Genomic DNA, 13,411 nt, shown 5'->3' with positions numbered 1-13,411 from the left:
TCAGAAGAAAATTTACTTCTCATAGTTAACAAATCTTATAAGAAAAAACCCACCATATATTAATAAAAGATTAAACTAGTTCATATTTGGAAAATGACAAGGTCTTCTTTTGAATATTAAATGCAAGAATGCTTAAATATAAGAACAATTTAAAAATAGTTACAAATTAGGAGAAAACTCCAACAATCATGAGATACAGATTAAATGTAAACCAAGAGATGCTGTAAGTATAGCGTTTAAAAACAAAAGATATCAAAAGTCAAAGCAGTATACTTCAGAATTAAAAACATTTAAGAATTAGTTCACACAAATTTAAAACAAAGTAATTTTTTCCCCTGAAAATGTTAAGTATCAATTGAAGAATCAAAAGTACGATTGTATATTAGAGCTTAGCTTGATTCCATGTAATATCAATTACACGGAATTGATTGCAGCTTAGCACTTCCATAAGCCTCTACAATCACATGAACAGAGCTGCACATAGGAATAAACTTTAAGCTTGCGGTAAACAAAAAAAGTGTATTTGTCCTTACAAGCCAGCTTGTAATAATGAATTTTCTAAATGAATGTGGCACAGCTGCAATACACACTTCATAAAACATAAAATATGTAGGGAAGCTATAGAGACAAAAAAATAAACATGCCATCGGTTACTTGCTTGAAGCTCTTCTTTTTTCTGGGGCTCAACTGCCCAAAAAGGAGAAAATACACTACACCACACAAGAACCAGAAGACAAAAGCAGACATTTGAAACAGAAGGTAACATAAAATCTCTTCCTCATATTATCTTGACTTAGACTTAAGTGATCAGTCTCATCTCAATCCATACAACAATACATCAAGCAGCAAAGTTTGGGTAAAAAAAAATATTTACTCTTTGTTTTGTGAATTTGTATAGACTAGGTAGCAGACTTTCTAAATTCTCCACCTTCTAAATTCTCCATCCTCGCTTGCTTCAAAAGAGCATCACAATTCTAGAAACTACAACACTTATAACCTAGTGAACACTATAACCAAGCCACAAAGCAACAGAACTCAGCACAACAGTAGGTAATAATTATTTGAAAAGTTGTTTTTAAATACTCAGTTTTAACACCCCGATTGCCATTAACTACTGTGGTTTAACTGCAAACTATTTTAACTTAAGAAATACTAACATATTTATCAGGTCAATAGTCAGTGGGTAAAAAAAGAAAACTTACCCCTCTTTCTATGTGATGATGCCAAATCCAAATCAACATTTCGTCTTCCACTCTAGATTAAAAGATTAATAAAAGCCTCATTTCTTTAGATGAACATTTGTGGTGCATAATATTGAGTAATTAAAATGCATCCCCCACCCATAAAAACAAGAAAGTTAACAGAACTATAGTAATTCCAGTTGCTTTTTTAGCACCATTACTCTCTCAGAGGTGTCTGTACTGAAAGACAGTACAAAACAAATGTTCAAGATGTACTTCCAGCCTAAGTATTATGCTGACAATCCCTAACTACATAATACAAGTTTACTTACCAATGAATAACCTTCCTCATCTGATTCGGGCTGAGATAAATCAGATTCACTTCTTGACTTAATCAGCCTGTAGCTTGAGTTTGCATGGATTGAGCGACTTTCTGCAGTAAGACTTTCACTCCTGCTTCAGGCGCAGACACACACGTGCATATGCACACACAGAGAGAGAAAGAAAACACTGATATTAGGCAAAAATAAGAGCTGATGGTCAAACTTTGCAGGTACCAGTTTTATTTGGGAGCAGGCTACCACAGAATATCAGAAGAACAAACCAAAGAGGACAGAAGTGCTCTGATGGTTTCAATTATTATGCTTATAAAGGGTATTAGCAAACTTTTGCTACTTCTTATCACAATTCCTGCTACACAATTCCTGTTATTTTCTAACACACACACACACACACACACACACACAAAAAGATCTCTAGAATGACAGTTTAAACTAAAACAGTGTTACCAAGAATATCTAAGGTTACTAAATTAAGCTACATTATGTCATACTTATACTATTTAAATACACTTCTCCAATTAAATGAGGTATCTGGCATTACTTTGTTATTCTCCTGTACCTAACAACACTGCCTTTCATGTGCCAATATGTTACAAATATTTATAAAAGTCAACCATGAAAAACACTTTTTTCACAATAGGCTTTGAAATTTGTTCTTCAACATATCCTAAAACTGGCTTTTTTGGACACCATTATATAGGATTATTTATATATTATATAAAGTTCATGTAAATACAGATATGGTAATTAAAAAATCTGAATGCAAATTTTAGGAAAAAAATATTTTTCCAATTACCTCCTGGTATCTGCATACCTGATGATCAGGGCTTCATTACTATTCATCACTAAGCCCAAGTTTGAAAAATAAATATATATCCCACACAGAGTAAAACTCTTATTAAGGTTTTGTTAATGTGTACAAAGAAAAACAAGAAAAAACACTCTTCTCAATAAAAACATTGCTCTAGGGGAAAAAAAAAAAGTCTTCTTTTAAAAAATAGTCTAAGAATCCATAAAGGAAAACCGAGGTTATTTAGTCAATAGAAAGGATGCAAAGAAGAGTTAGCAATGTCAAGCAGTCAGTAAACCCCACCTTGTCATGAGCCCGATCCCTTCCGGAGTAGTAGAGGGAGGCTGCTGTAAGTGTCCCTCCTCCCTTCGTTTCTGGAGCTCCTCGATAACAGGGCTTACTCCTAAGATCAACAAGGCACATCTGTGGATCACAGAGTTGCACGCAGCAGTATACACATCTTGGCCTTCTGTCAGATCAGTGCTGATTCGTCGTTCCTGCTGAGACTGAGGAGGTGGATCATCAAGTCTAGTCCCTGTCCCAGTGTTCATTCTATCTCGATCCCGACTGCGAGCTACTTCACGGGCTGATAGGAAACATTGAAATATTTCTGTAACATGCAACACAAAAAAGAAGGTCTTAACTTCTAGACAAAGCTACATAGAATGAAATATTCATATAGATCTTGGGCCAGAAACTGCCCCACTACAAAGTATTTTTCCAACAGTAAAAGAATACATTAATAATACAAAGCTATAAAAGAAGTCACGCCAAGAGGTTAAATGAAGCATTTACACAAGGATAAGTTCCAAATGAAGAGGACAATCCAATTTGACAAAACGCTAAACACTCTTTCAGTGTCTTATTGCAACCTGACTCCTGTTTGGATAGCATCAAAGAGAAGGGAGATTATTTCATGTTTGCCTTTTAGCAGAGTTATATAAGCTAATGTGCTGTAAATCTGTATTCCAGACATCAGCTGATTTGCGATTCAATACTGAAACACTTTCAGGCTTTTATTAGCTTTGGTCAGCACAATGAAGATCCTACCAAAATCCTCACCCTTCAGTTTGGTTAATTTAGCTGTTGTCTTAGGTTTCAGATTTTCCTAAAAAAGCTGTGTGACAGACCGCATCATCTCTGTTCAAACACCTAAAGCTCTCTTGACTTAATCATTTTCATTTTAAAGGTTCAGCTACCCTTTGGAAAGGCAAAGGCAAATCCAAACACTTCCTTCATTGATATTAATAGTTAGAAGCAGTAAGGAGTCAAGGACACAAAGCGAACTCCGCATGTCAGGAACAGCTTCCCTTAGGATCTCCCAAGCTGTCTTCTGAAGGATCCAATGAGTTTTTTAGACAACTCATGAGAAAGTATTGCAGAGTGTTACAAATACCAAACTTTGATTAAAACCTGGTTTTTAGCAGATTCAAGAAGAGAAATTCAAAGATAAAAGTGAATTCCAACTCAGTCAGCCCACTGTTATCGAGAGCGGTTCTAATTCCAAATTCCAGAACAGTATCACCCCTCAAAGCTTATTACGTACAAGCTTAACGCATACAAACACAGCAAAAGTTCTATAGATACTAATTTAAACTCAGACGTCTATTAAATAGAAGTTTAGAGACAACAACAGGAAATTCATTACTCTTGTAGACAGTGCGTATGAGAAGTACTGGTGTATGTCAGATGCCCTGAGAATTGCCCATAAAGGGAGACTGCTTGCCTAGTATTCACATTTCCTTGTACGAAAAGACTTGTCTGACCCAATAAAAGCACTACGCCATTTAATAAAAATAAACTTCTCATAATCTTTAAGCAGACAAAACTTTCATAATCTTTTAAACAATTTCTCCATTTTTCCTCAGAGACAAAAATATATTGTCTGTCCAAAGCACATCACATTACTGACAGACATAACTAGTACTTACTACCAGCTGTCATAACTTCATGTTCTCTTTCCTCCTCTTCATCTTCTTGTTCTGGGTGTCCTTCTTCTCTGTCACGTTCTGCCTGCTCTTCCATTTCCGCTTCTTCATCAATTGTACGAGTAAAAGAATGTTCTTGAGTATCAACATCAGCAGATTCTTGGTTATCTAACATCTTGATTAAAAAATATACACATACAGTGAAATTAATTCTCACCAAAATGAAAGATGAACATAAAAACCCCACAGGTATTTAATAAGTTATTTCCCTATCAAAAAGATACCTTTGATATTGTGTGCAATAAACAACAAAGACAGCCACTTACATTCAAAGATTTAAATACATAAGTTGCAAAATTTAATTTTCCTTTAATAGCTGTTATTCAGATTATTTGCAGAAAAACATCTTTCTTGCAGTACTTACTAAAGACTCTATTGTCAAACTTCACCATCAAAGCTCTTAGCAACCACATGTCACTGCCTCATAAAAGTTATGGCCTTTGAAAAGGACAGAATATGCTAAAACTTACTTTGATGGACAAGATTTTATTCAAGTTACTCCTAATTATATATTGTCCATTTTCATTTGAAAACTCCTGGAAGTTTTTCAACACGGTAGAACAAAAACACTAGCAACACACGTAAAACTAACATTAAGTAATATTTTCTGAATAGATAGTAGAGCATGAAGAACTGAAAAGAGATTTACAGTCTTACCCATCTGTCTCTTGAGGATGATCTAGTCTGAATAAGCTCCATGTTCTTGCAGGCAAGCAAGCGACTCCGAACTTTATATACACAACGGTATACTTCTGCCAAGGCTTTGCCAGGTTGGTACCTTCAAAACAGAGACCCAGAAGGAAAAAAAAATCATACAAACTTTCTTTTAAAAAATGGCAGCTGAACTTTTAAAAGCAGCTTTAAGTTACTTGCCTGCTCTCACCACAAGCTTGACTAAGTAAACTTGTGTGTTTCAGAAGAGCTGCAAGGACAAATCTGGACACAGTATCCAGGAGCGATTCATTACTTAAAGTAGCAGTATCCCAGTCTGAAAAGAGAAAGGATTTATCAAAACTGGCTACTGTTCTGAACAAATAAATATTTTTCAATTACATTATTAAAAATACCTTCACTCATTCAAATTTTTCAATCTAGAAGTAGTTTTAATGCTTAAGAATTAAGTTTAGCAGTAATAACTCATATACACACTGCTTCAGACAAACGTGCTTTGGTCTGCTCAAGGTATTTCTAACAGCCAGCCAAGGCCATGCACACAACTGCCACCAGAGTCTCAACCAGCTGAACTTAGCAGGCAACCTCTCTTTCCAGCAAGGATACTCAATTGGAGCTCTTCTTTTTACCCAGCCATGGAACTTGGTTATAAACACACCAGATTTAAGACTTTCTGCTCTTTTACAAGTGGATGAAACAACATTCAAGAATTCTTTTGCAGACTCACTTATGATGAAAACGGCTTATGTCCAGCACAAGCTTCACTGCTAATATTAACAAGAGATATTTTAAGGTCTCAAAATTAAGGTTTGTCTATTGTTTTCAGAAAGACTTCTTAATTTCAAAATAATTTTTCCCCACTTTAGAAAGAACCATTATGAAAATAATATTGTTCTGCTACAAAACAACTGAACTGCCAAAGAAACCTCCACAAGCCACCATAATTTATGAGCAAAAAATATATTACCGACCCACTTCTTTACAATTATCCTCATAATATTTTTTTTCAATGAGATATTATCTATGAATCCTAGCAAACTGCTGTAGAAATCCCAAAAGCTTACCTGGACACAAAGTTTAGCCTAATATACCTGCTCCTCAGCAAGTTCCATTATTTTGGATTTGACACTATGCTCACCATCACCACACAACTAAGTCAGTTTGCATTGCAAACAGAGCAGAATCACATCAACCTCTAACACCCTATTCCACAATCAAAACAACCTCATATTTTGGGAACAAACAACCAGCATTTTCTACTAGAACTCCTATTTCTGTAGAATTCTGCAACATAATTCTCTGCATGCCCTCAGCAGGACACAAAATCCATTTGCTGTCTTCCTGATCTGGCATAGCTTTGACAGAGCTACAGAAAACTCTCTGGATGAAGTAGAGAGTTACAGTACAACCACGATGCTTTGTGCATATCTCATTAAAAGCAGACCTAGGAAGTTTGAGCAGGAAATGCAGATGTTGCACAATAAGAATGAAGAAACATCATTAAGAATCAGGCCAGCCTCCCGGAGACTTGAAACACATCTCTTTGTCCCTTTCCTAACACATTTTGCAAGTTACTTTGCCTCCCCTCATTCCCCCCCCCCCCCCCCATCAATTTTTCTTTTTAATCTCAAGTTTCACCCTTCTCTACTAGGATAACAGAAGCATCAACAACTAAGTAAGCAAACACTGAGTCCTTTTTTTCCAGTTTGGAGGGAAAACCAACATTGAACTACATGTTTGCCAAACACTGCAATCAATGTCAAAAATAAGTAACACACACAGACAAATACACTCATTCTCTTACACTTAACAACATCTTACCTTTGCTAACAGCATAGTCTTGCATACTGATCCAGAGGCTTCGTGCTGGCTCTTTTGTACAACCCAATGCCAAATCAACATAGACAGAAATCTCAGGTCTCAGCTTATAATCAAATGGCTTCTGTTCCTCATTTCCAGACAGGGCCACTTCTAATAGGGAGCTCATGCATTTGTCTAACAGAGAGGAAATAAAGTAAATCCAGACATCTCATTGTGCAACTACAAACTCACTTTAGAAAAGGAATAAAGTGATTTAGAGTTACAATTTACCTAAAACGTATGAAGATTTAGAAGCATTACCCAACTGTGCTTCAATAGCAAAATTCTGTATAATTTATTCTACCTGAACTACATAAGCTTGCAATTACTGTATCTTCAGACATGGATCCATTTCAAAATACTGTCTTGTAAATAAGTCTAGAAGGACTCTACCCAGAACCCGAGGAAGAAGGAGATGAGAACTCAGAGGAACACACCACAGAGAAGCAGAAGCAAGTGCATTGTTGAAGTAGGAAGGAATGACTAGAAATACTAATGAGGAGTACTGTTAACACTTCTGGTAGATCAGAAGGATTGAAGTTTGTTGTCAGTAGTATTGTTTCTAATTAACAAAAAGTCCACTCTGTAAGTCCAATACAATTTAAGATAATAATTTTCAATGATGAAATGAACAATGGAGCCCCGGTGTATCTATTAATGCTGAGCATCCACAAGTGAAACATTTAAAACTAACTCAGTGAAGGCTGTGTTACTACTTTCACTGAGAAATTGCAGACTTTTTTCTTCCATATGCATTTGCAAGACCCTTGGTGAACTACATCCATTTTCCAGCTTTTTGTATTCTACATAAATAGACAAGAATGCTTAAAGACAAACCCTAAGTACACATGCTTATTCAAACATCATCAGAAGTTTCAGAACAGAACAGAAATATTTACAATGACCATCAGACATGTATTTGACAGCTTACCTAAATGAGGAATATCCATTTCCACTCCATCACTGAAAAGTGGTGTTTTTAGCCAGTAGGCTGTATCTTGTTCCTCGGGAGACACTGGAGGTCCTTGGAGCATGCCACCAAGACATCGCCCAATGAGCAAAGCGACGGTTCTCTCGAGGTCAACAAGCCATACCCAAGACTGGGCAGGCTGTGGTAAGGGCACTCCAGCAGGATCGATTAATTCAGGTCCACCTAAAAGAAGCAGCAATGAGTTGTCAAATCAGTCACTGTTTCCCAGCGAAGGATACATTTAAGAATTTGAAAAGGAGATGCAGCAAGACACAGCTTAAGAAAAAGCTCCATCTTTAAAGGGAAAGTGAAACTTCCACTTTATTTTCACAGATTAAAAGTGTGTTCATTTACTACACTTACCATGAAGTGGCCACTGTAATTCTTGATCTTCTAAAAGGGCTGCCGCAGGCAACAGTCTATTAAGACGATCTAAAGGTGGTAACAGATCTAGCAGGTAACTCAACAAAGGCCGAGCTACTGACACTGGCAGTAACAATAATGAGTTGACAATCTGAGAAAGCATACTACCAGCAGCCGATACATAAATTACATCTACAGGGGAAAACAAAAAAAACAACCTACAATTATAATTCAGAATATAATTATATTCCAAGCACAATTTAACACGTCAGAAAGAGCTGCATAAAAATATTCCAGCTGTCCCAATATGTCTGAACTGTACAGGTTGAATAGGGGGAGATGTTTAATAATTATTAATACATTTCATATTTTAGTTCTGCATTTTAGAGCAATTTAAAAATTGTACTTCTAAAAAGAGAAGCCTAGAACTAGTAAATTAAAACAATAACACACAGAGACAATATCTTCTCTATTCTGTATTTTTCTGGTATGTAAAATATTACATCAAAACCACAAATCAGATGCTATACTTGGGTAGACACTTAAGTCTCTTCGTTTGGGGGAGGCTTGGGATGTTTACATTATACAGACAGGGACAATAAGGTATTTTATTATTCAAATCTAAACAAACAAGAACTGCTTTAAGCTCACGGTGCCACTATTCCTGATTTTTCTATAAACACGTACCTCTCAGTTTCTCCCCAACACTACCATTCCAAGAGCTCTCCTTAAGCAGTGTTGCAGAACGGGAATAGATATCTGTAGCATGAGGCAATAAAAGCTGAAGGTGTTTGTGAAGCAGTGCCACACTGCTGGAATTCTAGAAGGAAACAACCAACCACAGGAATAATTCTGTAAATGTATATAAGGGGTTCATTTTTTAAATCAGTTTAGCCTTCACATACTCAGATTTTCAACGGGAATCTTACAATATTCTGGTGGTCATGCATCTTGAGTTAATTCCCCCTCAAATGATAAGGACACAAACCTCACTAACACTGTTGATGTGGCAATAAGCCAGCAACTGTTTCTGCAGCGAACATAAGAGCTCGTGAAGATGAGCAGGTTGGCTGTTTTCTGATGATGATGTGCCCAGTAAAAATTTATCACTGTTTTTTTCCAGTTCTCCAAATGCTTGGTCCTATTAAGACAAAAAGAGTGGTGGGAAAAAAGAACAATTAATTCTGTCTTCAAATAATGTTATACTTCACTATGATCTTAAAGCGAAGCTTTTTTACCTTTACCATATGCACCTGCGATTACCAAAGGAATCATGCTATGTCAAGTGGATTGTGAGATAACCAAATTTGAAACTACAATCATCTGGAATGTCAGAGCAGTGACTGTGAGAGCTGTCAAGCCAAAATTTCTATTCCAAAAAAGGTATTTTCAGACGCAGTAATACTTTCTGTTCAACTCCCCAAGGATAACTGGAACTTACTCCCTACTCTGACCCCCAAATCACAACATGTTTAAAATAAGTAATAAACCTTTAGAATTTATTGCTTGGAATTTTCTGCTTTCTTTCAGTCTGCAGATAGCTCAATATAGATGACTGGTGAAGGGCTATAGCAAAGAACAAAAGCCTACTAACCCTCACCCTCAGGAGAAAGGGATACTATGCCAGTGAAGTAAAAAATCTCCAATTTCTTTTCACTGTTACATTTAACTGGCTAGTTGAATAACAAGGTGAGAGTCGGTAGGTGTAATAATATGGCTGACCTGTAGTTGCTGAACTAATATAAGGTAGTTACCCCAGTGAAGTTAATTAAATGAATTCATGCTCCTACTGTCTGCCTATCTCTCCCTGGTGGCCGAGATTATACTCTCAAAAAGGGTTCCATGCAATCTGCTTACTTGAGATGTTATACGCAATCTTCCAAAAAATTTGGAAGCCAAAACAAGAGCAATAAAATACTTCAGTCTAATATGAAACCATCTACATTTACATAAACCAAGTCAAACAATAAATATCACTACAATAACAGTAGCAACACAACATTAGCGATGATTTAACTGATCTTAGTCCACTTCAGGACAAATATACATGGCAATGCTACTTTGGATTAAAAAATACCAAAGACCATGATTTTCTGAAAGCGGGGAAAAACTTTTAACCCTTCTAAGTATTAAAAATCGATTACCGTTTAAAAAATAAATGAATAAATACAAAGCCTATACATACTGTATAAAATCCCAAATTTCTTAGAAGAGTTTTCATTAAGATTTCAGCCAGATGAGTATCAGGATGGCTGCTCTGAACAGCATACGTTTGATCAGAGAGATTTCCGTAGCTGATACATAATGAGGAAGTTTCAGTGGCATCAGATGGTGAGCTATAGCCAAGCAGGGAAGCTACGTGGGTATGATCCTGCAAGCTCGTCAGAATAATATCCAACTGCATTCTCTAAAGAAAAATTTTCAGACACAAGAAACACTTTGTTAATGAAGATAAAATAATGAGCTAAGAAGCAAAAGGCATAATTATGCAATAAAAATATTTAATGAGACATGAAAATAAGGTGGAAAACTTTACAAAAAAACCCCAAATGTTTTTTTCCTACAGATTTGTAGTATTAGAGAACAGTAAAATTCTGAGACTGAGACACAGAGATTAGACACTGCTTTCTCCAGTTTGTTCTACTTATTTGATTACTGGGGAGGAAAATTATTCTAATCTATACACAGGGATAAGGAAAAGCGCAAAAACAGGGCAAGCACACATTAGACTAAGGGCGATGGCAGATTCGGAGTCATGACCTTCAATCTCAGTACTATTCCCCACTGTTCCTGGTTACGATTCCTGAAACACCTAAACTTGCTCTACTGTAGTGATTATCAGGGGTTTTGGTTTGTCCCATTATTAATCTTCAGGAATCTTTAGAAAACTAGAATCAGAAGATTCTCCTTCAGAGTTTCCATATCAGTGTAAACCAGTCTACTCCATAGTTTATAAAATAAAGGATTTGACAAGGATCCCATGTGTACAGAACTGAATAACAGTTTCTCTCCTTTTTTAACCCAAAACTACTGCTGAAGCTTCAGTTTCTACTGCCCTCAACGATAGGAACAGATGATTGAATTTCTTTCCTTTCTGCTTGTAGGATACTGGGCAAGTCTCCTAACCTGCATTAATTCCTGTTCTCTGCATTCAAAAAAGAAAAAGGAAAAAAAAATTAATATTCCAGTTATCTTTGCAAAGCAGGGTGAAATCCATGTAGGGAAAGTATTATACAAGCACTCTTCTCAAAAAATAGTTAATTTTCTGTTATGAAAACTTGTTAAATCAGGCCTGTATTTAAAAATATTTAACCTTGAAATTTGTGCAGATATAGTAATGCAGCAATTCCTAACCTTTCTGTAGTCAAACTTCATTTAAGAAAACACCTAGCGCTCCTCACCTCTCTAGATCCTGATTGAGCTTGCTTACATGTTTTTCTTAAGTTAGGCTTTGCATTGCGTCACACCAGTAATGTGCTTGCACTTCACAAATGAGGCCCAGCTCACTGTTCAAAATGTTCTAGCAAAACCAAAATACATAAATGCTTTCAAAGCATGGCACATTTACACTAGACCTTACCTGTCCTTTTGATAAGCTTTCCCATCTATCAGGACCTTGGGGTAGAAGAGAATGTAGCAATTCCATTCTCTCTCGCAATGGAGGAAGCAGCATGGTTGCTCCTACTGACAGAGTCTCAATTACAACCTAAAATGAGAACAGCAGAGAATACTTTTTCAGTGGGGGGGGAAGCTTCAATTCAATCTTTATAAAGACTGTCTCTCTATAAAATACAGTACGTCACACGATACATTAAAAATATCCACTTAATTTCAACTGCCGTCAGAATTCTGTCACACAATAGCACATTAGAATTTGTTCTGTAATGCAAAGCTATGTGGCACACTGAAGGATCAAAATGAGACCAACGTACTGTCAAAGCAAACAAATAAAAACCACTAAGTTGATATTTCCTGTAAGAATGCCGTTTTAGGAGAATTTACTTAAGCAAGCTAGTTACTTAATCCACATTACCATTTTTAGCTTATTATTTGAAGCGATGATAATTAAAATGTTACAAAATAAAAGCAGCTACTTAAAATTCTCATGTAAAGATTCTCCTTTACTTTCACATCATAAAACAGTGATGGTGAGTAAATCTTTTAACTCTAATGAGTAAAACTTCAGTCAGAATCATGTTCATCAGAGTGCCAAGCTCTCACAGACAGAAATCTCTAATTACACAGTCAAAGAATGAAAGAAAAAAGAGTAGCAGAATTTTCACATGTAAATAAAAAAGCATTACTTACTTCCTGAATTTCATCAGGGACAGAAGAGTCCATCAGTCTAAACAACAAATTTCTAAGAGGACCAGCTTGCCGGCCAAGAATGCTAGTAGCTACACCTCCAGCCAGTGCAAGTGCAAGATGATTAGAAAGCAGCTTCAAACACAACTTAAGAAAACTGTGATGCTCCCTGAAAAAAGAAATACATCCCTGTTAATCTCCCCAATTATTACCCTTTACTCTCTTTCGCTTATTTCTGCACTAAGCTTTTAACTCTCATTTGATCTTGCATACCAGAAAGATAAGTAAATTACAACCAGGGCTTGAAAACACTCCTGTGAAAACCTACTGCCAATCTCCTTAAAAGAATAAAAACCAAAACCAGAATAAAGCGTCTTTGAGGACAATGGTTCCCAGAGGCATTCAGTTCAGAAAATTAGTCCCATCAACTAGGAGGCAGAATCATCCCAAAATACACAAACAGTCAGACAAGCATATTCCTCTATTCCACACATAAATGAAAAAAATAAACCTTTTACAAAGCAATAAATGTAATCTTCTCTCAGAGGATTTAGGAGTACAACAATCGGATTAAAAATGAAAAGTCAGGATATTAATTCCTAGTCTTCTTAAAAAGAAAAATTTTGAAAAACTTGTTAGCAAGGACAAAAGATTCATATGGATCCAGTCAGACTGGTTAAAGGAAGAAGAACTTGCAAAGCAGAAAAAATGTACAGAAACAGTAGATGCTTTTCAACTATATAGCAAAACGTGTTTTAAAGGATAACTCTGAAAGAAAATATTTAATTCAGGGCATAATGAAAATAAACTCCAGACAAATGATCCTGCTACATTTGAGGCACTGAAAAGCTCCTGTGTTATACAAACAAGCAAATGGAACCTGCAAGAGCAAATAAAACCAGACTTATGCTTGTTAAAGAAAGAACTGAACAGGACTAAGC

At 36.1% G+C, this 13,411-nt stretch overlaps 1 protein-coding gene across 7 annotated transcripts in view; it reads right to left on the bottom strand.

Annotated features, from left to right (window-relative positions):
- HERC1 (HECT and RLD domain containing E3 ubiquitin protein ligase family member 1) overlaps window positions 1–13,411 on the bottom strand; it is a 77,616-nt gene that overhangs the window by 44,821 nt on the left and 19,384 nt on the right. For 6 of the 7 annotated variants that reach the window (XM_054077660.1, XM_054077658.1, XM_054077664.1 and 3 more), the window contains exons 12-25: window positions 12,474–12,639; window positions 11,746–11,871; window positions 10,351–10,572; window positions 9,154–9,306; window positions 8,853–8,985; window positions 8,166–8,357; window positions 7,764–7,985; window positions 6,794–6,967; window positions 5,174–5,288; window positions 4,958–5,078; window positions 4,244–4,415; window positions 2,616–2,922; window positions 1,514–1,634; window positions 1,203–1,254 (exon numbers count right to left, since the gene is read on the bottom strand). In XM_054077660.1, the coding sequence (XP_053933635.1) occupies window positions 1,203–1,254; window positions 1,514–1,634; window positions 2,616–2,922; window positions 4,244–4,415; window positions 4,958–5,078; window positions 5,174–5,288; window positions 6,794–6,967; window positions 7,764–7,985; window positions 8,166–8,357; window positions 8,853–8,985; window positions 9,154–9,306; window positions 10,351–10,572; window positions 11,746–11,871; window positions 12,474–12,639 (2,276 nt within the window). The remainder of the gene's footprint in view (window positions 1–1,202; window positions 1,255–1,513; window positions 1,635–2,615; window positions 2,923–4,243; window positions 4,416–4,957; window positions 5,079–5,173; window positions 5,289–6,793; window positions 6,968–7,763; window positions 7,986–8,165; window positions 8,358–8,852; window positions 8,986–9,153; window positions 9,307–10,350; window positions 10,573–11,745; window positions 11,872–12,473; window positions 12,640–13,411) is intronic. The other variant, XM_054077663.1, reaches the window with a different exon arrangement.

This window comes from Cuculus canorus, chromosome 12, assembly GCF_017976375.1.
Source record: "Cuculus canorus isolate bCucCan1 chromosome 12, bCucCan1.pri, whole genome shotgun sequence".
Lineage (NCBI taxonomy): Eukaryota > Metazoa > Chordata > Aves > Cuculiformes > Cuculidae > Cuculus > Cuculus canorus.
This window is presented reverse-complemented; position numbering and strand designations above follow the sequence as displayed.